The 26,119-nt window shown below is 37.5% G+C and overlaps 1 protein-coding gene and 1 non-coding gene across 2 annotated transcripts in view; one reads left to right on the top strand and one right to left on the bottom strand.

Moving 5' to 3' along the window:
* PDZD8 (PDZ domain containing 8) overlaps positions 1 to 26,119 on the bottom strand; it is an 82,933-nt gene that overhangs the window by 20,565 nt on the left and 36,249 nt on the right. The window contains exon 3 of the mRNA XM_065923405.1: positions 13,111 to 13,213. Within this exon, the coding sequence (XP_065779477.1) occupies positions 13,111 to 13,213 (103 nt within the window). The remainder of the gene's footprint in view (positions 1 to 13,110; positions 13,214 to 26,119) is intronic.
* On the top strand, positions 24,382 to 24,504 carry LOC136162308 (small nucleolar RNA SNORA26). Its single transcript, XR_010662111.1, has one exon. It is a non-coding gene; the product is annotated as a small nucleolar RNA SNORA26 (small nucleolar RNA).

Consider the following 26,119-nt stretch of genomic DNA (forward strand, 5'->3'; position numbering starts at 1 on the left):
GCTCCTAAATACCACCAGACTGAACACATGTGGGCAAGGAGCTGTAATACACTGCAGGATCTCTGATAAAACCTAACACTTTTCTAAACTGTCTACTTCCTAGTTCTGTATCCTGCATCTGAATGTATGACTCAGAAAATAAGCTATCTGGCTAAGTGGATTTCTATGGGAAGGTGCTACTGTGCCTTGAACAGAATGTTTTAGTTCATGACAAAGTATGGACTTAGGGGATCAGTTTTACTTGGATTGCGGTGAACTGCAGAGTTTTAATAAACAAAACCCCAAACCAGTGTTTAGGTCTCATTAGTATTATTTCCTTAATGTGTTCTCAAAGGCTCTTTAAAAAAAAAAAATTAGATTCTTACTATTCTTTTGTGAAACCATTCTGCTTCTCTTTATCCTTGAATAAAGAAATCTAAAAACAGAGTGAAGTGAAGTGAAAGTCGCTCAGTCGTGTACAATTCTTTGTGACCCCATGGACTCTACAGTCCCTGGAGTTCTCCAGGCCAAAATACTGGAGTGGGTAGCCTTTCCCTTCTCCAGGGGATCCTCCCAACCCGGGGATGGAACCCAGGTCTCCCGCATTGCAGGCGGATTCTTTCCCAGCTGAGCCACAAGAGATATTCCAAATAAAGTGTTCAACTTACCAGATATTAAAACTTTGAACAACAGCACTGAAAATATTAAAAACAAATGAACAAAAAACAATAAATCAAAGCAGCACATTAAAAAAAAAAATGATCTCCAGACGGACCTCTGACCATCACTGTGCCCTAACACATCACAGGTACGGTGAGCCTCCTCATGGCTCCTGTCTTTCTGGTTTTCTCTCTCGTTCTCCAAAACCCTCCATTTCCAGTGGTATCTGAGCCACACTGATTCTATTTTCCACTTTCGCCACTGTTCTGTTTTAGACTTCCATTACCCTTCCCCTCTTCTGTTTCAAGTCTTTCCCTTGTCAGATCATTCTTGCTTTTACCCATTTGCTGCCAGGTTTAGTGAACATTTTACTACCTACTATATGCCAGATATTGTACTAGGCATTTTAATATACAGAATTTCATTTATCTACTGGTTCAGTTGGTAAAGAGTCTGCCTGCAACTGCAGGAAACCTGGGTTCAGTCCCTGGGTAGCAAAGTTCCCCTGGAGAAGGAAATAGCAACCCACTCCAATATTCTTGCCTGGAGAATTCCATGGACAGAGGAGCTGGGCAGCCTACAGTCCATGGGATCACAAAGAGCTAGAAACGACTGAGCAGTATTTAAGAGACAAATAAAACACTTGTGAATGAGGTAGGTTTGGGGACTTTAGCATCCTACTGCCAATAAGTGAAACAGCTAAGACTCAAGATGACATCAGTTTCATTCTAAAAGCCTCCGTAACTGCTGTCTGGGAGTTAACAGTCAAATTTAACATGATCCCACTGCTTTTACTCTTGCTTTGCATGCTCTACCTGCATTACCAAATTCTTTAGCCAACCTGGATGACTCACTCACTCAGTTGCTTCAGTTGTGTCCGACTCTCTGTGACCCTATGGACTGTAATCCACAAGGCTCCTCTGTCCATGGGATTCTCCCATGAATACTGGGAATGGGTTGCAAGAATACTGGAGTGGATTGCCATGCTGTCCTCCAAGGGATCTTCCTGACCCAGGGATTGAACCCATGTCTTTTTATGTCTCCTGGCAGGCGGTTTTTTTTTTTTTTTTTTTTACCACTAGTGCCATCTGGGAAGTCCCCAATGTATCCTAAACATGCTCAAACATTCATACTATTTATTTGAATTTACCTCATGTTTTCTACCCGAAATGCTCTCCTATTACGTTTCAAAATCCTACATATACTGTGAGGCTTGGCTCAAATGTCACCTCAAAATATTCTTTCCTGGTTTTCCCAAAAGAAAGCTATCTATCCTCCAATGGAGCCTTATTATACTTTATTATGAAACTCTCTTAGAGCATTCATGTGCTAACAGGAATACTGATGCTTATCATGTTGTTGCTGTTCAGTTGCTAAGTCATGTCTGACTCTTTGTGACCCCATGGACTGCAGCAGCCAGGCTCCCAAGTCCTTCACTATCTCTTAGAGTTTGCTCAAACTCATGTCCATTAAGTCAGTGATGATATCTAACCATGTCATTCTCTGCTGCCCCCTTCTCCTTTTGCCTTCCATCTTTCCAAGCATTAGGGTCTTTCCAAAGAGTCAGCTCTTGGCACCAGGTGACCAAAGTACTGGAGCTTTAGCATCAGTCCTTCCAATGAATATTCAGGTATGCTCATTATATTGCTGATCTTATCTCCTCCTCCTTGAAGGAAAGAACCACATTGTCATCGCCTCGCACCTCATGCTCAGTTTCCTCTTTCTCATACTCAATGCTTTATACTGACTTGATTTGGAGATACTTCTGATTTTAACCTAAGTTCCTATTCTTTTCACAGAATTTCACAATCATATTAAACACAGAAAACATGAGACAGAAAACTGTATCCTTCATTACTAACCAAGATGAACTTAAGAGTGGAAATGCCAAATAGGGTTTACTACTAAAGTTCAAAGGTATTTAGTTTATTTAAGAAGCCAAACTATAGAGGGTTATATATGGTTAAAATTTCACTGAGTCCCTACTGAATTCATAAATATTATCAAATGGAACTAAAGCAGTGTTTTCATAAAAACTGACATTTTCAAAAAAGCTTTATTTGTTTTAATCGTTCTCTTCCTTTCAACAAGATTAAGACTGTAAATGGCAAATGGTTAAACAGGAGCACCAAAAAATACCATCTGCAAGGCATCTGGCCTTAAACAAACCCACCAAAATGCCAACTCTGAAGTATCTAGCTTAATGTGTTGGTAAATTTGTCTCTTATGTTCTTACTTAAAATCACAGTTCTTTAGGGAGCTTTTTTCGACAGTTTGTATGTACACACAATTCATGGACAAATAATATTCAGCATGAACTAAAACTCCAAAACTGAGAAAGAAGTGAGGTAAGTAATATTTTAGATCCCAGTCATTTTATTTCAGGATATGCTGAACTACACACATTGGATAAGAAGTTCTTCTGATATTTTTAATAATGCCATTATACTATTATGCGCCATATTTGTAAACTCCTCACTCTAAAAAGCAGGCTTCTTGAATACTGAGCAGTAAATCTCATTCTGTGGTTATCCTTAACCTAAATATTTTTATTTGCTTAAAACATACATCAGAGATAGACTTGAAGGGAGAAATGAGACAGAAATGTGACTAAGTCATGCTGAAAGTTTGGAAGAAACACTGTGGAATCTAAATTTTACTAGCCTTATTTCCCTTTAAGTTGTGGGGAGTTTTAGCAGCTCTTGCGGAACACAGGGAGGAAGTATAATATTATTAGCAGAGGTTAGAGGCTGGAGCATCAAGCAGATTTTTCCAGCAGAAGGTATAAGTGTAGTGCGTTTGTGTCCTGTGAGAAGTATGGAGCCATGAAGGCCACCAATCCTCCTCGTCCCCTCCCAGGACATTCACCAACAACTGCAACATGCCAGGAATTCTAATAGGTGTAGGACACATAGAGTAAATAGAATAGAACATATTTGAGTTCCTGCAAAGTCTATCAGCAAGTACATAATGTGCAGTATTACCAAAGACCATTTAAGTACCGTTCTTTAAGCATTTATCATCTGATTATCATCAGGGCTACGAGATTTATGTTCACAGACCCATAGACTTAGTTCCTTGACACCGTAAATTTGATCATTCTATTGTTTACTTTTTATATTTATATTCTTCCATTAATCATTCACCCACATTTGTCTTTTCAGCTGAAGAACATTAATTTTTTCCCATCCATTTATCTTTATATGGCTACCTCACTTCCATGTAAAGTTTAGTTCTTTCTCCCTAGCTTATCTAGCAAATATAAATTTGTAGTATTATAGAAACCAGAAATGTAAAAACAACTTATTCTGAGAATTTCATAGCTTTAAAATAAGCATATTCACTTTGTGACACTCACTCTAAAGAAAAGCTGTCTTGTTTTGGAGGTACAATGATATAACTGTCTATTTCTTTAGGGAACCTAGATTTCACATATTTTAGGCACAGTTTGGAATTCTTTCTTACACATTTGTCCTGAGAGTGCATTCTCAATTTTGTACCTCTTAACTGGGCACATTCTAGAAGTTTAGTGACATGTGCAAAGCTGAGTTGCTTTCTCTACATTTGTGTTGTCAGATGTAGTCACATGTGGCTGAGCACTTGAAATGTGGCTAGGATGAATTGTGGTCTGTTGTAATTGTAAAATATGCACCAGATTTCAAAGACTATTAAAAAAAAGTCTCCTTAAATTTTATGTTATGCAGAAATGACAATGTTTTAGGTTTATGAGTCAAATAAAAGATTACTAAAATTGTTTACTGGCTAATTTCTACTTTTTCAAACGTGGCTACAAGAACATTTAAAATTACTTAAGTGGCATGCATTTTATTTCCATTGGAGAGTGCTATTTTATTTTAGATCGTTTGTGAAAGCTCTTCAAAATCCTGAACTCAATCATCCAGGATATTACATTGGTCATTTTTACCCTGTTTCCTCTTATCCTTAAGACAAATCTGTAACAAAATATTCTCCTAGTAATTAGATGATTTGGGAACCTATAGTATGGATATTCATCAAAAGCTTTTTGAAAGTTGAGAATGCATTTACTGTTTCCATTTCTTTTATATGTTTGTTTAGCATCTTCAAACTAGACAGGAAAGATTTCCTATACATTGCATTTTCTCCAAAATGCAAAATGCATCTTCTACAAAACGCTTCCTGTACTCAGTGGCCCTAACCTTCACGCTGGAAGTAGAGGAAGAATCATTCGGTTCAGTCGCTCAGTCGTGTCCGACTCTTTGTGTCCCTATGGACTGCAACACGCCGGGCATCCCTGTCCATCACCAACTCCCGGAATATTCAAACTCATGTCCACAGAGTCGGTGATGCCATCCAACCATCTCATCCTCTGTCATCCACTTCTCCTCCCGCCTGCAATCTTTCTCAGCATCAGTGTCTTTTCCAATGAGTCAATTCTTCACATCAGGTGGCCTGGAGTTTAAGCTTCAACATCAGTCTTTCCAATGAGCATTCAGGACTGATTTCCTTTGATGGACTGGTTGGATCTCCTGGCTGTCTAATGGACTCTCAAGAGTCTTCTCCAACACCACAGTTCAAAAGCATCAATTCTTCAGCGCTCAGCTTTCTTTATAGTCCAAGTCTCACATCCATACATGACTACTGGAAAAACCATAGTCTTCACTAGACGAACCTTTGTTGGTAAAGTAACATCTCTGGTTTTTAATATGCTGTCTAGGTTGGTCATAACTTTTCTTCCAAGGAGTAAGCGTCTTTTAATTTCATGGCTGCAGTCACCATCTGCAGTGATTTTGGAGAGCCCAAAAATAAGGTCTGTCACTGTTTCCCCATTTATTGGCCACGAAGTGATGGGACCAGATGCCATGATCTTAGTTTTCTGAATGGTGAGTTTTAACCCAACCTTTTCACTCTCCTCTTTCACTTTCATCAAGAGGCTCTTTAGTTCTTCCTTGCTTTTTGCCATAAGGGTGGTGTCATCTGCATATCTGAGGTTATTGACGTCTCTTTGCTAATCTTAATTCCAGCTTGTGCTTCATCCAGCCCAGCATTTCTCATGATGTACTCTGCATATAAGTTAAATAAGCAGGTGACAATATACAGCCTTGATGTACTCCTTCTCCTATTTGGAACCAGTCTGTTGTTCCATGTCCAGTTCTAACTGTTGCTTCCTGACCTGCATACAGGTTTCTCAAGAGGCGGATCAGATGGTCTGGTATTCTCATCTCTTTAAGAATTTTCCATAGTTTGTGATGATCCACATAGTCAAAGGCTTTGGCACAGTCAATAAAGCAGAAATAGATGTTTTTCTGGAACTCTCTTGCTTTTTTGATAATCCAACAGATGTTGGCAATTTGATCTCTGGTTCCTCTGTATTTTCTAAATCCAGCTTGAATATCTGTAAGTTCACAGTTCACATACTGTTGAAATCTGGCTTGGAGAATTTTGAGCATTACTTTACTAGTGTGTGAGATGACTGCAATTGTGTGCTAGTTTGAGCATTCCTTGGCATTGCCTTTCTTTGGGACTGGAATGAAAACTGACCTTTTCCAGTCCTGTGGCCACTGCTGAGTTTTCCAATTTGATAGCATATTGAGTGCAGCACTTTGACTGCATCATCTTTCAGGATTTGAAATAGCTCAACTGGAATTTCATCACTTCCACTAGTTTTGTTCGTAGTGATGCTTCCTAAGGCCCACTTGACTTCACATTCTAGGATGTCAAGGCTCTAGGTGAGTGATCACAACATCGTGGTTATCCAAGTCATAAAGATCTTTCTTGTATAGTTCTTCGTATTGTTGCCACCTCTTCTTAATATCTTCTGCTTCTGTTAGGTTCATACCATTTCTGTCCTTTATTGTACCCATCTTTGCATGAAATGTTCCCTTGGTATCTCTAATTTTCTTGAAGAGATCTCTAGTCTTTCCCATTCTATTGTTTTCCTCTATTTCTTTGCACTGATCACTGAGGAAGGCTTTCTTATCCCTCCTTGCTATTCTTTGGAACTCTGCATTCAAATGGGTATATCTTTCCTTTTCTCCTTTGTTTTTCACTTCTCTTCTTTTCACAGCTATTTGTAAGGCCTCCTCAGACAGCCTTTTTGCTGTTTTGCATTTCTTTTTCTTGGGGATAGTCTTGATCACTGTCTCCTGTACAGTGTCACAAACTTCCGACCATAGTTCTTCAGGCACTCTATCAGATGTAGTTCCTTGAATCTATTTGTCACTTCCACCGTATAATCGTAAGGGATTTGATTTAGGTCATACCTGAATGGTCTAGTGGTTTTCCCTACTGTCTTCAATTTAAGTCTGAATTTGGCAATTAGGAGTTCATGATCTGAGCCACAATCAGCTCCTGGTCTTGTTTTTGCTGACTGTATAGAGCTTCTCCATCTTTGGCTGCAAAGAATATAACCAATCTGAGTTTGGTATTGACCATCTGGTGATGTCCATATGTAGGAGTCTGTGTTTGCTATGACCAGTGCGTTCTCTCGGCAAAACTCTATTAGCCTTTGCCCTGCTTCATTCTGTACTCTAAGGCCAAATTTGTCTGTTACTCCAGGTGTTTCTGGACTTCCTACTTTTGCATTCCAGTCCCCCATAATAAAAAGGACATCTCTCGTTCTAAAAGGTCTTGTAGGTCTTCATAGAACTGTTCATCTTCAGCTTCTTCAGCATTACTCATCAGGGCACAGACATGGATTATCATGATACTGAATGGTTTGCCTTGGAAATGAACAGAGATCATTCTGTTGTTTTTGAGATTGCATCCAAGTACTGCATTTTGGACTCTTTTATTGACTATGATGGCTACTCCATTTCTTCTAAGGTATTATTCTTGCCCACAGTAGTAGATATAATGGTCATCTGAGTTAAATTCACCCATTCCTGTCCATGTCAGTTTGCTGATTCCTAAAATGTCGATGTTCACTCTTGCCATCTCCTGTTTGACCACTTTCAATTTGCACTGATTCGTGGACCTAACATTCCAGGTTCCTGTGCAATACTGCTCTTTACAGCATCGGACTTTGCTTCTATCACCAGTGACATCCCCAACTGGGCGCTGTTTTTGCTTTGGCTCTGTCTCTTCATTCTTTCTGGAGATATTTCTCCACTGATCTCCAGTAGCAGACTCACTGGACTCTACAATAAGGCAGATTATCAGGCTCAATCTTTGGCAATTAAACATGGCTGACCTTATTATGAAGGCTCTTCCACTCAACTTCCATCTCCCCACAGTCTCAGAGTTCTCTTTGCCTCTGGTCTAAAATAATCCCACTAACATCACTCCCAAATTGTCTCCTAATTATCAGATTACCACACACAGTCTAATTTTGTTAAGAGGTAGTGGGATTTGAGGGAACAAGAACAGATCCTATGGGCAAAAAGTTTGGTTCTTTATATATGGTAAAAGAATTCAGTATTTCGTAGACTCTGAAGTATTACTTATGTGACATATTTGGTTTACATGTTTCTTTCCCTACACTGACAGTTCTTGACAGTTCTTAGAAGGTAGGCATCATCTCTTCAAATGTTTCTCTAATTCTAGTCAAAATCAAAGTCACTCAGTTGTGTCCAACTTTTTGAGACCCTATGGACTATACAGTCCATGGAATTCTCTAGGCCAGAATACTGGAGTGGGTAGCCTTTCCCTTCTCCAGGGGATCTTCCCAACCCAGGGATCGAATCCAGGTGTCCTGCATTGCAGGCGTTACTTTTTACCAGCTGAGTCACAAGGGAAACCCAAGAATACTAGAATGGGTAGCCTATTCCTTCTCCAGCGGATCTTCCTGACCCAGGAATTGAACTGGGGAATTCTAAGGGTAGGTTAAAAGAAAATGGAAGGGAATCTAATATAAATTATCTCTCAGAATCAAATCCTTTCAAAAAATGAGGTTTTGATAGGGAAGTGGTAGTAGAGAGAAGAAAAAGTACCAATCAAATAAAACAAAAATATAAAGTCTAGACTCCAGATGACTTCTTCTGACTTCATGATTTTGGATGTGACTGATCCTATCTAAAGCCCTTCTTAGAGCAGTGGCCAATTTCAAGTTGCCAGCTGACAACACATAACCCTCTAAAAGGAATACATTCGTTCTGATTAAGAGTTTCAAATTCTTATTTATGGACTCTCCCCAAGTGGTTAGCTGAATGCTTTTTAGAAATTTATTACTTCTTATTTTTCAGACAAATCTGAAATGTCATGACATCTCCTAATGTCTTTAATGGTTCCCTCTGGTATCTACATACTGGGCTACATAAGACACTAAGTGCTTCTGTTTTTCATACTGAACATGTGACTGTAACAGTAGCTCTCTTTTGTCCATCTACTACATATCCAGAGAAGATTCCTTGCTAATTCTTCATCACCTCAAAGGAAGAAATCAGTATTCTTTCTTCCTGTTTGATAGTGACATATTTATGTGGATGGACTGCCTTAACAGTTATTTAGATTTTTAGCCTTCTATCTCTAATTAGAGAAGGGAAAACTTAAATCTTACAAGGGACAGTTGCTATCACGGGTCTCAGGGCATAGTCTGGTAGGCTGGTAGGAGAGGGAACAGGGTTAGTACCAAAAACGTACATTAAAAAGCTTGTTTTAAAAATTAAAACTCCTTTCATATTTTTATTCAAAATGGAGAGCAAGGGAAAGTTAGACCGGACAGCCGGGTGCCAAAAGGCTGCCACTGCTTTTCCCTCAACCCCAGAATTTCCACATTCAGAGGTTCCACAGCTCATTTTCATGGTGCCTTCTTCTCTTCTCCTCAAATGGCCTCAAGAATTCCACGCTGCACCAAGAATAAAACAAAGTTTGAAGACTCCAGTGGCAGTTTGGATAACTGATGGAAGAGAAGACATGGATGGCACAGACAGGATAGTTAAGAGAGAGCAAAAGAAAAGAGCATTTACAGATAACCTATCTTATGTCCGGGAGTAAGGGTAAAGCAAGTGGGTGGTCAAGGATGAGTGAACTCCAGTTCCGGGAGGGTAAGACTCAAGATCTCTCTTTCTTTAAAACCATGTATGTCTAAGTGGCATTTATGAGATCTGTTTGCTTTACCAAGCACACAATAATGATTATGTGTGATCAATATTTTAATATGTGTATGTGCTAAGTTGCTTCAGTCATGTCTGACTCTTTGCAACCCTAAGGACCATAGCCTGCTTAGCTCCTCTGTCCATGGGATTCTCCAGGCAAGAATACTGGGTGGGTTGCCATGCCCTTCCTTCAGGAGATCTTCCCAACCCAGGGATCGAACCAGTGTGTCTTAGGTCTCCTGCACTGGCAGGTGGGTTCTTTATCACTAGCGCCACCTGCGACGTCCCATGTTTAATAGATGTCAGGTTAACTGTATTTCCAATAGAGCTGAGCGATATTGTTGTCTTCATCGTTTCCTACTGAAATATGGCCTCCAACTTTTTTAAAATCTGAAAACTTCTTAAATTCGTTCCTTAGTAAAAGAGAAGCAAACTATCATCACCAAACCTGTATAGCGCAACAGATGAAATAAATCATAGTGTCCTGTCTCTTTTGGTGCAAGTAAATACATTTTTAGTATTGACACTGTCATCACTTTCAAGATGATCCTCTAATTTTTGTTTAAGCCTAATTTCAAATTTATTCCTCATTCTATCTCATGAGTATCTTTACTTATTATTTTTAAAGAACAAACGCTACCACAGAGTACTTCATTTACCCTATGAGCTCTTTTATTGTGCAAATATGCTAACAAACAGCACTGAACTGAGTGTCTGATTTTGATCCAAACTTTCCTCAGATTTCTAATAAGGTAGGAAGTAGGTTCTATGCAGGGTATTTATTAAATTATTCTTTTCAATTATTTTCTGACATCCCAATTTAAGAAAAATTCCACAAGACAATTAAGTTCTTTTCTTGCTTAAGCCGCTATTCATTAGATTTAGCTAGGACTCACAGCTATTGCATTACAACTGTTCTACTTTCACCCCCAGCTACAACATCTATGCAAATACCACAAATTCAAAACTTTCCATTTATTATTGATCTTACCCAACTTAAGAGCATAAAGTAAATTACACTTTAAAAAAGGTTTGAAAAACTCAAAGGAGTATTTAAAACATGTAATTAAGTTTCTTTCAATTTTTTTTTAGCATAGTTATTTTTTAATGATATACTTTTTTCTAGCCAAATTTGCAATGTATCTCAAATGATCAAATCCTATTCTGTAATGCTTTATGTAGTCTTCAGAAACACTGTGATTCTGCTCCCTAGGGTTATTAAATTCAGACACATGTGATTTAATGCCTGGAGACACTGCAGTGCTGCTGCCATGTTTGACACCAGATGTAATTACTAACCTAGAATTCCTTCCCCAAAACTACCTATGACATATGCTAAGATCTAAAATTATGACTCAAGATTAAAGTCTCAGTAACCTTTGCTACAAAATATTAAAGCTGTCTAATCTCATATCTTTGCAAGTATAATAAACGAAACTGAAAATGCCAACAGCAATGGCAAATTAGGACCCTTTCATATCTAGACAAAACAATGCTGGTTTTCACATATTTATTTATTTGAGAACAAACTGTAAACCTGGCTATTTTCTCTGAGAAGTTGCTTCAAATTGTTTGAGATGTAAGAAAGGAAAGGTGGCATGAACAACCACAAGAGAAAGGGGAGGTTTTCCTACAAAAAACTATTTTGACCCTGTCACTCTGTTCAGTTCAGTTCAGTCGTTCAGTCGTGTCCAGCTCTTTGCAACCCTATGGGCTGCATTCCCATGTCCCAAATCCAATTCTCCCAATTACTTTCACACATTCAAACTCTCGGGGCCCATCCTCCCTTTTCAGCTTTATTTCTCCCTCCTTTCCTATACTCATTGAAATTACTCTATTCCAAAAGAATTCCACAGTGCTCAATTTTTTTACGTAAGAATGTTCATAACAATTACTACATAGAGAAGCTGGCAACAATTCAAAAGTCAAAGGCACATCCATAAAAATACTACATAACCATTAAAAGTCAAAATTTTTGAAAGCATGGTAATATGCTTATGTATCTGTTTAAAAAATTGAGAACTGTCTTTTTAAAAATGCTATGAAGAATAACAGACTATCCTAGAAATTCCAAAAAGTACCCTTACTACTACTGTGAAACAGCTAGGTGGTACAGTTCAAAAGTACTTATTCACCAGTATAATGAAGACAAAAGAGGAGTTTTCTTAAATACTGGCCACCAAAAAATAATCATAGGATTAGTTATGCTGCCACCAAGAGTTAAATGGGAACAGCTAAATATCTAACTTGTTAAACACAACTTTAAAAACACAATAATTTATTCCTGCAAAAAACTACTGATGTTACCTTAAAACAGACTAAAAGTAACTCTGGAGAGGTCTGGGGTTCCAAAAGCACTCTTGGCATTTTATTATTACTAAAGCCATAATAGTATATGCTTAGTAAACTAAATAAACCTTTTTTTTTTTAAAGTCTGAGGGTCCCTTTAGGACACTGATTTTTTTTTTCTTTTCTATTTCAGCCATAAAATTCTGGGATCCTATTCTCGTGTAACTTTATGGGCTTAATGAAGAAAATTTGTAGACAATATCTTGAATAAATGCTCTAAAATCTTTAGCAGACTACTAGATTTATGCAAATTCCAAGAAGCAAGACATAACTGCTACTAAAACTGCTACGCAGAACATTCAAAAACACCAACTCAACTTTGAAATCAAATTAGCTAATAACTAGTGACAATTTTTACTCATTTAGGAACCCAAAGAACACAAACATGTTCAAATAAAACATAATGAGATTAAAGCACTGTTTTTATTTTTAATTATAGCACTTAAAATATTTTTAAAATGCTTTTACAGTTTTTTCAAACTCTTTGCAATTTCGGTGACAGCTTCTTTTGAGAGAGATCAAAAAAGGAAGCAGAATGCCATCCTCTTCTTTCCATTGCCTTAACTGCCACCTAGTTAAAGCAGTCAGTGTCTCCCCAAATGCCTCTTAACTGATCTGATCTCTCTGCAGGTTTACCCCTGTCCTCTTGTAATTCTTTCTCTGTACAGGCAGACGAATATCAAACCCTGGGACAGCACAACAAAAACAGGGTCTCTTGTCAGACAAGAGACTGTTTCCCCAGCAGCTAACACAGTGCCTGGTACAAAGTAAGTGCTCACAAAACATCCGATAAGTGAGTGAGTGAGTGAACGCTCTGAATGTACATACTTTTCAATGTTTTCAGAACTATCTCCCTCTGATCTCACAACTATGAAACGACTCAAGTTACAAAAGGAAAATTAGTCAGACAAGGTTTTTGATGCAAGCAAGCAATTAATGTTATACCTTTATGTGATTCATTTTATTATGGCTGCATTGCAACAAAAAAATAAGAGCTGTTCGTAATTATTTGCAAATGACTAAAAATAACTCAAGGATACAGAAATATGAAAAAAACTTATAGAATATAAACTTTATACAGATGTAAAACTAAGCAAATTTATCTTACCGTCTTAATAGAACTCCTTTGCTTTTCTTCCCAAACACCAGTACTCAGCTCAAGTGTGCAATGAATATTTGCTTCAGTGTCATATGATCCAAAAATAAGTAACCTGACGTATAAAATAAAACATAGGGACTATTATACCAGTTATATGTATTAAACTTTTTCTTCCTGATCATTATGCCCCAAATTAATACTGTTAACAGAGGAAAAAAATTTAATTAAACACTTGGTACACGCTCTCGTGGAAAAGTGAAATAAAATGAAAAATCAGATGAAACTCTAGGAAAGGCTGTTTTTAAGCAGCTTATTCAAAGAAAGTAGTATTTATTCATGAGGTAAACAAATTGATCAGATATGTACACATAGCAGCAAATGCTACAGATTTTCAAATCAGGCTGTTGAATTTTAAAAATAAGTTGCAAAGTGATGCATGTATAATAGTATGATACCATCTCTGTAAAAATTAAACACACATAAAATAGAATAATATGGTTGCTTATGAACACACACACACACACACACACACACACACCCCTTCCATCCACTAATGTGACTTGAGCAAATTATTTAACTTCTCTAAACTCATGTCTTCCTCTGGAAACTTCAGGCCAAAAACAGTAACTTACCTCTTAGAAGAAGCTGTTGTGAGAATAAGAGACAAGGCATATAAAGCATTTAGCACGGTGTTTAGCAAACAGTGTGGAAAAGGAAATGGCAACCCACTCCAGTATTCTTGCCTGGAGAATTCCATGGACAGAGAAGCCTGGTGGGCTACAGTCCATGGGGTCGCAAAGAGTCAGACACAACTGAGTGACTAACACTTAGCGAACAGTCAGTGCTCAATATATGTTTACTATTTCTATTAACTTGAAAATAACTGTCACAGAATAACTGCACCACTTAATTTTACTGTTTTATATTTAGATCTAAAAAGGAAATCTTGAATCCAATCTTGAGATGATATAAAGCAGTTTTTCTTATTGAAGGAAAAAACTGTCACTGACATGTTCAACTTCTATATTACATATCTCCTAAGTCAGAATGTGGGTCTGCCAATGTGTTTTAGGAGTAAGTTTGTGAATAGCTTTAGCATTAATCACCATTTTGACTGTTGCTCTATTACTTTATCTCTACACAAAGACCATAGGGATAGGAGTGAGATAATGAAAGAGAAGTGGATAAAAGACCTTAGAGTACTAAGAGAAAATTGTGTCCTAAGGTTGGAGAACTGAAGAAAACCAGGCCCGTACCTCACAAACTGTTTTCATAAACTGAAAAGCCAGTATAAACTCATAGCAAAAAAGTTCCTAAATTTAAATAGTTTTTAATCTTAAATGGAAATTTAAACTTACTGCCTAACAATTTATTGCCAAGAGCATTAAAAATTTTCATAATTCAAAAATACTAGGCTTAAAAATTGATAATTTTCATTCAGCAAAGCTCTGCTGCCACCATCTGTTCAAAACAGCAAACTACCTGAAGGATTTACTGTCAATCCAGAGAAGTCTATGCACCATCTGCTGCTGCTGCTGCTGCTAAGTCGCTTCAGTCGCGTCCGACTCTGTGCGACTCCATACACGGCAGCCCACCAGGCTCCCCCGTCCCTGGGATTCTCCAGGCAAGAACACTGGAGTGGGTTGCCATTTCCTTCTCCAACGCATGAAAGTGAAAAGTGAAAGTGAAGTCGCTCAGTCGTGTCTGACTCTTAGCGACCTGATGGACTGCAGCCTACAAGGCTCCTCCATTCACGGGATTTGCCAGGCAAGAGCACTGGAGTGGGTTGCCACTGCCTTCTCCGATGCACCATCTGGTACTCCCAAATTCTCAACAGGTATTACAGGATTCAGGAATGAGAAAGCATAATTCTTGCAATCCTTCCCTGAAATCATAAGTCATTCTATATTTTTGACAACACGTTTTTAAAATTTTAAAAACATGTAATAAAAATTAACCAAAAAGTAAGCCACAGAACTAAATGTGTGATAAGAAATATTTTTTTGTTGTTTCAGAAAATAAACTTCTGTTAAGAAAACATAAAACCAAACATTTGGGATCTTAATTAGGCAACAATTTCTTAAAACAGGAGACCAAAAGCACAGGTAACAAAAGAAAAAAATAGGTGAATGGAACTTTACTGAAATTAAAATTTTTCTCCTTCAAAGGATACCTCCAAGTAAGCAAAGACAATCCACAGAATGTGCGAATCAGGTGTCTCATAAGGACCTAGTATAACCCAATTGAAAAAATGAACAAAGACTATGAATAGATATTTATCCAAAGAAGACATGCAAACAGCCAGTTAGCACATGAAAATATGCCCAACATCATTAGTCATCAGGGAGATGCAAATTAAAACCACAATGAGACGCACTTCATACCCACTAGAAGCTAATTTGCAAAGAGAGACGTGTGGGTGAGGACATGGAGAACCCAGAAACCTCACACATTGCTGCAGGGGCTGGAAAATGATGTAGTCACTTGCTCCTTAAAAAGTTAACACAGAATTAACATATGACCCAGAAATTCTACTCCTAGATATATAATCAAGAAAAATAAAAGCATACATTCACACAAAAACGTGACATGAATGTCCATGATAGCATTTGTCACAACAGCCAAAACATGAAAACAACCCATATGTCCATGAGGTCATGAACAGGTAAATAAGATATGGCATATGGCATATACACACAATTTGTATTATTTGGTAACAAAAGGCAATGAAGTGATGATACATGCTATAATATGGATAAACCCTGAAAACAAGCTAAGTGAAAAAAGCCAGTCACAAAAGATCCCATACTCTATGGATCTGCTGCTGCTGCTGCTGCTGCTGCTAAGTCACTTCAGTCGTGTCCAACCCTATGTGACCCCATAGATGGCAGCCCACCAGGCTCCTCCGTCCCTGGGATTCTCCAGGCAAGAACACTGGAGTGGGTTGCCATTTCCTTCTCCAATGCATGAAAGTGAAAAGTGAAAGTGAAGTTGCTCAATCATGTCCCACTCTTAGTGACGCCATGGACTGAAGCCTGCCAGGCTCCTCTGTCCATGGGATTATCCAGGCATAAGAGTAATGGAGTGGGGTGCCATTGCCTTCTCCAATGAAATGTCTGGAAATAAGCAAATTTATAGAGGCAAAAGTAGCATCAAAGATCACTGATCATAGATCACCATAACAAATATAATAATAATGAAAAGGTTTGAAATACTCTGAGAATTAACAAAATATGACATAGACACAAAGTTAGCAAATGCTGTTAGAAAAAATGGTGCTGACAGACTTGCTCAATGTAGGGTTGTCACTCGATGCAGGGTTGTCACAAACCCTCAATTTCTAAATGCAATATTTATGAAATACAGTAAAGCAAGGTGCAGTGAAACGGGTAGACTTGTGTATCTCTACTGCTATTTCATGTAGTAAAGAAACTATTTTCATGCTTCTGATATCTGAATAGCAAAAGAATTTAAGAAAATTAAGTACAAACCCAGATGACATAAAGCGAACACTGTGTTAAAATGCCAGACTCCAAAATATTTCAGTGTGGTGTTGGCATGCTATACACTTAAATATGATACTTTCAACAAAAGTGAACTGTGAAATGAACTGTGGTCAGAAAAATAAGAATTCAAGAGACTCTTGGTTACATAAGGTCTGGTGGAAGAGGACTAGGGGGCATAAGGATTGACTGCTAATCAGTGTAGAGCTTCTGTGACAAGGACAAAAATGTTCTAAAATCAGACTGTGTTGATAATTGTACCTTCTTCTCCCTCTGAAAGAAGTGTCACTATTTCCCCCACAAGTCCTGAAGAGAGAAACTTTGTTTTGAACTTTATAACCTCTAACATTAGAAAATAACCAACACTTGACCAAATCAAAGTTCAGTGAGATCATAACTCTCCTAGACTCAAATTCTTAACATTCCTTGGCTTCTTCTACCTACACCCACCCACATATTCTGTCACTCACTAAATCCTGTCCTAGTTATACCATTTGTCCCTTTTTGTTTCTACTAACATGTATTTCAAGAACTTACTCCCTCACTTTTAACCTATAACACCTCTTAATTTGTTTCTGGGCCTTCAATTTCTCTTACCATGCAATCCACACTATAAATAACAATTTCTGAAAACAAGTGCTATCTTAATGTCACCTTCAGGTATCTTTAATAAGTTCATCAGAAGCACTTGATTGACAGTTATGGCATCATGGTGCAAAGAGAGGGAAAATTCAGATATAATACCCTTGAATTTTTATTTTTCTAACCACAGTTCATGTCACAGTTCACTTTTGTTGAAAGCATCATATTTAAGTGTATAGCATGCCAACACCACACTGAAATATTTTGGAGTCTGGCATTTTAACACAGTGTTCGTTTTATGTCATCTGGGTTTGTACTTAATTTTCTTAAGTTCTTTTGCTATTCAGATATCAGAAGCATGAAAATAGTTTCTTTACTACATGAAATAGCAGTAGAGGTATACAAGCATACCTGTTTTACCATGCCTTGCTTTACTGCTCTTTGCTTTACTATATTTTGTAAATATTACAATTTTTAGAAATTGAGGGTTTGTGACAATCCTGCATTGAGCAAGTCTGTCAAGACCATTTTTTCCTACAGCATTTGCTCACTTTGTGTCTGTGTCATGTTCTGTTAATTCTCAGAGTATCTCAAACTTTTTCATTACCATTATATTTGTTATGGTGATCTATGATGAATGATCTTTGATGCTATTATGTAATTATTTTGCAGCACCATGAAGAAGGCAAACTTGTCTGACTTTTAAAAAATCTGTGAATGTCCCTTTTATTTCAGTTGAACAATGCAGTGATAGTTTCAGGTGGACAGAGAAGGGACTCAGCCACACCTATACATGTATCCCTTCTTCCCCAAACGCCCCTCCCATCTAGGCTGCCACATGACACCGAGCAGAGTTCCCTGTGCTAAACACAGTAGGTAGTTGTTGATTATCCACTTTAAACACAGCAGTGTGCTCAGATTCATCCCACACTCCCTACATATCCCTTCCCCCTGGCAACCATAAGTTCATTCTCTCAACAAAGTCTGCGAGTCTCTTTCTATTTTAAGTTCATTTGTCTCATTTCTTTTTAGATTCCACATATAAGGAATGTCATGCAATATTTTTCCTTCTCTGACTGGCTTCACTCAGTCTGACAATCTCTAGGTCCTTCCATGTTACTGCAAATGGCATTATTTCGTTCTTTTTAATGGCTGAGTAGTATTCCATTGAATATATGTACCACATCTTATTTCATTCCTCTGTCAGTGGACATTTAAGTTGCTTCCGTGTCTTGGCTACCGTAAATAGTGCTGCAGTGAACACGGGGATGAATGTATCCTTTCACATCATGTTTTTCTCCAGGTATATGCCAGGGATTGGGACTGCGGGGTCATATGGTAGCTCTATTTTTCATTTTTTAAGGAACCTCCATACTGTTCTCCATAGTGACTATACCAATTTACATTCCCACCAACAGTGCAGAATTCCCTTCTCTCCACACCCTCTCCAGCATTTACTGTTTCAAACTCAATTGACTTTTGAAAATAACAGCAAAGGATTTAGACTATTACATAAACTTTACTGATAAAACAGTGGCAGAATTTGAGAGCACTGACTCCAGTTTTGAAAAAAGTTCTGCTGTGAGTAAAACACTACCAAGCAGAATTGCATGCTACAGGAAATCGTCTATGAAAGGAAGAGTCAAATCAATGCAGCCAGTTTCTCTGTTGTCTTATTTTAAGAAATTACCATGCCATCTCATCCTTCAGCAACCACACCTGGTAAGTCACAGGAGCCACCAACATTAAGGCAAAATTATCCACCTGCAAAGAGTTAATGACTCACTGAAGGCTCAGATGATGGTGAGCATCATTTGGTCATCAAGTCTTTTATAATAAGGTATGTACATTTTTCTAGACATAACACTATCACACACTTAATAGACTATAGTATAGTGTAAACATAACTTTTATATGTATTGGGAAACCAAAACATTCATGTGATTTGGTTTATCGTCATATTCACTTTATTGCAGTGCTCTGGAAATATGCCTATACAATTACAAAAGAAACAATACTATTTCCAACACAATAATCTTAGGGAAGAAGAACTGGGGGAAGAAAAGAAGACCTACATAAACCTAGGGCAAGTGAACTCCAAATTTGGGATCTTCTGAGAAGCCTGCTTCTAGTCAAAAGCAACCTAACTATAGGGAAGATTACTTAATTATACCCCAGAGAAGTGTATAGAAACAAAGGGAAACATCATTCAATTATTTTATTTTATTTATTTACCTCTTACTGCTAGAGGAACTTAAACAGTTAAATAAATACAGGCATAGGCATAAAATCTCTAGGAATTCAGTTCATCTTGTGAAGTTATATGTCCAAATTCAGAGTTACAGACCATTATTGTTACAGATCTACATAGCTTTTAAAAAAAATTCTAGGAATGATATTCAACAACAGTGCCAAGTAATTCTTTTGTTTTTCAACAGCTCACTTTGAGTGGAAGTTTTCCCTTAAAGAAAATTAAATATCTCATGTTTGAGCTAATTTCCTTTTATCTCTCCTCCAGCCTTTATATAAATGATGCTTCATTATTAATACACGTTTCTATATCTCAAGATCTTCCTGAAAAGGTAACTTAAAAAAATGACTTGCCTTCAAACAGACTAAAAAAAAATCCCAAAATTTATATACTTCTAACACAATATGAAAAATTTAAGAATCAAAATTTTCTTCAACAAGCTAAAAAAAAAAAAAAAAAAAAAAAAGACTATGAAGATAGAATGAGTGAAGGATTTTGAAGTCAAACAAACCTAGCTTCAAATTCCAGCCATGTGGTTTTAAGCAAGTAACCCATGGATCTCAGTTCTTCATCTATAAAAGATATATTATTAATCTCATGAAGATGTTCTTAGGACTGAAACAATGAATGCAAAGTACCTACCATATATATATGTGTGTATGTAAATTGCAGATAATAAGTAAATGCTATTAACAACAATAAAGGTAACTGTGGAATCATGCCCCCCAATATATTTAAATTTAGCTAGATATTTTCTCTTTTTAAAAAAGATAAAACTGTCAAATATTAAAATGAATGCAGACTATAAGGAACATTTATTTACCAACTACTCAGGAGAGGAAACAATATTTAGCATTATTTACTGTGGATAATATTTTTTTTTTTACCACTTGAGTCAAAAATAAACAAGTGAATGTACTCAAACTCAATCCTAAAATAAACGGAAGATTAAAAGCAAATGTAAGCTAGAATTATATCTTTGGTTTTAACTTTTAAAATAGCTCATGAGTTTGAAATGAATTTCAAAATTCCATGTTAATAGCCTTCTCTATGGAAGAACTAAACACTTCACCATATAATATGGATATAACGCTACTTAAAAGTATTAATTCCTTCTGCCAAATTTTTATGTCAAAGCTGCCTCTAATAAAAGAAACAAGACCAGCTGATTTTATTTTAAATTTGTTTAATCACACAATTAAACCCTTTCCTTTGCCTTATAAAAATCTAAGTAAAAATATGTATTTCTGGTTCTAGAAGGATAGTGGTAGTGATAGCATGGTTTTGAGTCTTCCAAAATCTTCCCATAAAAGCACAGAGAACAATCAGGAAAACAAAAGCAAAACAAAGGCAAAACCTGTCAACAACATCTAAAACAAAACCAGGTGAGCAGTACTTCAGGTAACAGTGGTAAAGTGGTCACTACAAACACTCCAACAGACTGCAGTTATAAAAAGTGGATAAAAAGATTTGTAAAAACACATTTAAAGGCAAAGAAAACTTAACCAAAGCAGAGAGAAGCCAGAGGACAGTCTAATTTCAAAAAATTTCAAGAAGGAGTATAAACTACTAGCGTGGGGTTTACACCGCTCAGGGCTAGAGTTGCAGGAAAATGGTAGTGTAGTTCATGCAGCAGAAAGTTGAAGATTTATGGGTTTTAACTATCAGAGGATGGCGTGCAAAGCCGACAGAGCAGCTAGAAATTATGGAGTGATCCCTAGGAGCAAAGAAACCACTGAGAGGGTAAGTTCCATCTCTGCTCAAATCCTTGGCTGACTCCTATGTAAAGGAGGAGACTCCGGGACACCAGTCTACAACGGCAGTAGTGGGAAGACAAAATAGAGAACAGAAACATGCTGTTGCTAGGAAGATGGAAAGGTGGGAAGAATAAGGAGACAACAGTTTGCAACTTGAGAAAAGGAAAGTCAACTGCCCTCTAGAACATAAAATCAATCATCCCAGAATATAACAGAATCCGGAGTTTCTACAACTCATTATTTCCAAAGTCCAGTTTTCAAGAAGCAGCAGCAAGAAAAAGAAAAGCAAAGAAAAAAGACAAGGTCATGTCACAAGCATATAGGAGCCAGTTTGAAGAGGCTCCAAGAAGCTACATCTGAGAAAATTTAGGCACTGAAATAATTAAGCATGGTAAGGAATTATAACCATTGAAAAAAATAAGAATCCATGAGTGCATGCTGATAACAGATAATTATGGGATAAGGGAGAACTCTTGGTAATAAAAGTAGAATGCCAAGGGCTATGGTTTTTCTGCATTTGTGTTAACATTTAAAAAATTTTTAAATGATGTATTTTTGGAACCCAGTAAAACAAAACAACACTCCAAAAGGTGCTGAGAAAACAGAAGCTTTACAATACTGTAAGTATGACTCAGTGAAGAACTGACCTTAATTAGAACTTCTATCTATAATAAGGACAGTCTATCCTAAATACTGCTTTAGAGTACAGAACTGTCACACGACAAAACTTTACAGGCTTCGCTTTCACTGACTATAATCTTAGCTCGTTTCTTAAAAATATCACCAGTGGCTAAAACCAGGAAAACAAAAGAGAGAAGAGATGAGATGAGGCCCACTACACTGTTTAATATCTTTTATACAAAGAGGTAGGGACAAATTCCTTCTAGAATTTGACATCAGAATCTCTCTTCCCCTGAAAAGCAGGCACGGTTTATCAAGAGATTAAAAACTAAAAAACCCATCCATCGAGTTTCCTTCTCTGCCAGAAAACCGATCTCTTTTCTACAAGGCTGTTTTTGATCTAATTTATCTTGTACTTAACTGCACATGGTAATATTATTTTCTCTAAAATCCTTTTAGAAGATGAACTATAAATTTAAAAATAACAATCTTAATAATCTTAGTGACTGCAACACTAATGTGAAATAATTTAGTCTTCTAATAGCAGTACTACAAACACAGCAGTTGAGTTCTTCTGTGATTAAAAAACTAACTTTAGTCAATGCAATAAAAAGGAGGCAACTTCAGAATGACTGTTCGCTTTCTAAAACATTTGATAAAAGCAAGGTGTAAGAACCAATTTTTACAAACACAACTATGTTTCCATTCCCAAGCTTTATTTGGGAAATTCAAAACTGTATTTCATAAATTAGAAAACAACTTCCCTTCACAGTGCAAGACCCTTTCAAATTAATAAAATTCAAATTCCAGTTCTCACAACTACATGTCCAAAAAACCCAGTTTTCTATAAAGATTTTTTTCTTGATAAGTATGAGAATGATTATATCAAGGCATAACAACAGAAGTTACACCTACTGAAGCCTTAGCGTGTAGTAATGGCAACCCACTCCAGTGTTCTTGCCTAGAGAATCCTGTGGACAGAGGAACCTGGTGGGCTGCTGTCCATAAGGTCGCACAGAATCAGACACAACTGAAGTGACTTAGCATGCATGCGTGCATTGGAGAAAGAAATGGCAACCCACTCCAGTATGCTTGCCTGGAGAATCCCAGGGACAGAGGAGCCTGGTGGGCTGCCGTCTATGGGTTCGCACAGAGTCGGACACGACTGAAATGACATAGCAGCAGGCGGCACTATAGTTTATTTACTTATCTCTGATCACAATTACCAGTAAGCAGCATACTTTTCCATTTTTACAGATGTGTAACTTGCCCAAGAACATGTAACAAACAGTAAAAGCGTATCGCCAGGATGTGAACATAGCATTTGCTAACTCAAAAGTCAGGATTATTTCTACTTTGCGTTGCCTTCTGAAGCATAAAGCTTCCAGCTGTACAACTCCAGTTATTTTCAGTAAACAGTTTACTATGAATACTTCTAACTTGTTTCCTCTTTGGCAAAATTTACTCTTAAATTACAACAAATTACAATTGCTAAATCTTCACACAGACTTCTGGAAGTCTGAAATTCAAAATAAAGCTAAGAAAGAAAAAAATCCTCACAGAACCATTTTATCATTTCAAAATAGTTTTAAAAATTAAGAAATCCTTGCAGAAAGCCATCACTGTGTGTGGGTGACAAGTATGATCCTTTCCTGGATTTCGGGAAAACATTATTAAAGTTATATTTTACTCGATTCAAGGTCAAGTTCAAAAATGGTTAAGAAACAAGCATTTAAAAGAATATTAAGCTAGGGGACTTCCCTGGTGGCAGAGTGGATAAGAATCTACCTGCCAATGCAGGGGACATGGGTTCAATCCCTGGTCCAGGAGGATTCCACATGCGACGGGGCAACTAAGCCCAGGTGCCACAACTCCGGAGTCTGTGCTCTAGAGCCCACAGGCCACAACTTCTGAGCCTGTGTACGCAATTACTGAAGCCCACGTGCCCAGAGCCTGCACTCCACAACAAGAGAAACTGCCACAATCAGAAGTCCATGCACAGCCACAAAGAGTAGCCCCTCTCACTGCAACTAGAGAAAGCCCATGTGCAGCAATAAAGACCCAGTGCAACCAAAAGATAAAAATTTTAAAAATACATTAAGTTAAAACTGTAACAACACTGGGCTTCCCAGGTGGCTCAGTGGTAAAGAATCTGCCTGCCTATGCAGGAGATGCAGGCTTGACCCCTGGATTGGGAAGATCCTCTGTAAGAGGAAATGGCAACCCACTCTAGTATTTTTGCCTAGAGAAGCCCATAGACAGAGGAGCCTGGCGGGCTGCAGTCCATGGGCTGACACAACTTAAGAGACTAAGCATGCACGAACACAGTACTGAGTGATCCCTATGACACTGTAACTTGGACATGCTGAAATAGTCTCAAGGAGGAGAGATGTGAATATGCATGCCTAGATGTTAAAAATCCAAGAAACTTCAACTCATGATAGCATGCTAATTTAGAACAATTTTATATACATACAAGTGGTCTACAGATATGTTCTAATCTTAATTGGTTTATGCTCTTTCAAAACTTTGATCATTCTAAAATGTTCTCCTATCGCCCTTTCCAGTGCCCTTTTAAGGCTGACGCAGTGCCTTAAGAGGCTAACACAGGAGGGTAAAGAAAGTCTCCGTAAAACCCAGAGAAGAGATTTTTAGAACTCCTCTCTGGATCCTGTCTGGAGTCACAACTGAATAGGAAGATTTTAAGTCTTAGCACTTACTAGTATGTGTATAGTTAATACCAAAGTCATTAAATTTAAACTTGACCGTCAAAAAATAAATAAACTTACTGTGAAAAAAATAAAATAAAATGTTCTTCTATTTGTTTCAAATCTTCTCATGTGAAGCTGGGTTTTGAAGAGGCAGAGGAACTAGAGACTAAATTGCCAACATTCACTGGATCATGGAGAAAGCAAGGGAGTTCCAGAAAAACATCTACTTTTGCTTCATTGACCATGCTAAAGCCTCTGATTGTGTGTATCACAACAAACTATGGAAAATTCTTTAAGAGATGGGAGTACCAGACCATCTTAACCTGAGAAACCTGTAGGCAGGTCAAGAAATAACAGTTACAACCAGACACGGAACTCACTGGTTCAAAATTGGAAAAGGCTGTATAATGTCAACTTCTGTGCAGAGTACATCACATGAAATGCTCGGCTGGATGAATCACAAGCTGGAATCAAGATTGCCAGGAGAAATGTCAACAACCTCAGACATGCAGATGATACTAGTCTAATGGCAGAAAGTAAAAAGAGGAACTAAAGAGACTCTTCATGAGGGTGAAACAGGAGAGTGAAAAAGCTGTCTTGAAACTCAACATTTAAAAAAACTAAAATCATGGCATCAGGTCCCATCATGTCATGGCAAGTAGAAGGGGAAGAGTAGTGACAGATTTTATTTTCTTGGGCTCCAAAATCACTGCTGACAGTGACTGCAGTCATGAAATTAAAAGACGCTTGCTCTTTGGAAGGAAAGTTATGACAAGTCCAGACAGCATGTTAAAAAGCAAAGACATCACTTTGCCAACAAAGGTCCATGTAGTCAAAACTATGGTTTTTCCAGTAGTCATGTATGGATGTGAGAGTTGGACCATAAAGAAGGGTGCGTGACAAAGAATCAATGCTTTTGAACTGTGGTGCTGCAGAAGACTCTTGAGAGTCCCTTGGACAGCACGGAGATCAAACCAGTCAATCCTAAAGGAAATCAACCCTGAATATTCATTGGAAGGACTGATGCTGAAGTTGAAACTCTAATACTTAGGCCATCTGATGTAAAGAGCTGACTTATTGGAAAAAACCCTAAAGCTGGGAAAGATTGAAGGCAAAAGGCGAAGTGGGTGGCCAAAGATGAGGTGGTTAGATAGCATTACCGACTCAATGGATGTGAATCTGCGCAAACTCCAAGAGATAGTGGAGGACAGAGGAGCCTGGCATGCTACAGTCCATGAGGTCACAAAGAGTCGGATATGACTTAGCAACTGAACAACAACTTTTCATATTACTAAGTGAAGCAATCATGGTAAAAATATCTTAAGAGCTCTTAAGCCTTAGGCTTCCAAAACTGAAATAAACAATAAGCATTTTTTTGTTCTTCCTCCAAAAAGGAGGGCATTGTTATTTGTTCTTCTGTTTTTTCTAAAGTGTCACTTTCTATTTTAGAGATTACAATAAACTACACAAAATGAATTTATATTCAGTAGGGGAAAAACTTAAAATACTGAGATAATAATAGTATCTTTCCTTTAATGTGAATCCTAGAAACTTGGAAGCTCTATGAATTCAGAGTTCTATTTTTATACTAAC

The sequence above is a fragment of the Muntiacus reevesi genome, chromosome 2, assembly GCF_963930625.1.
Source record: "Muntiacus reevesi chromosome 2, mMunRee1.1, whole genome shotgun sequence".
NCBI classification, from domain to species: domain Eukaryota; kingdom Metazoa; phylum Chordata; class Mammalia; order Artiodactyla; family Cervidae; genus Muntiacus; species Muntiacus reevesi.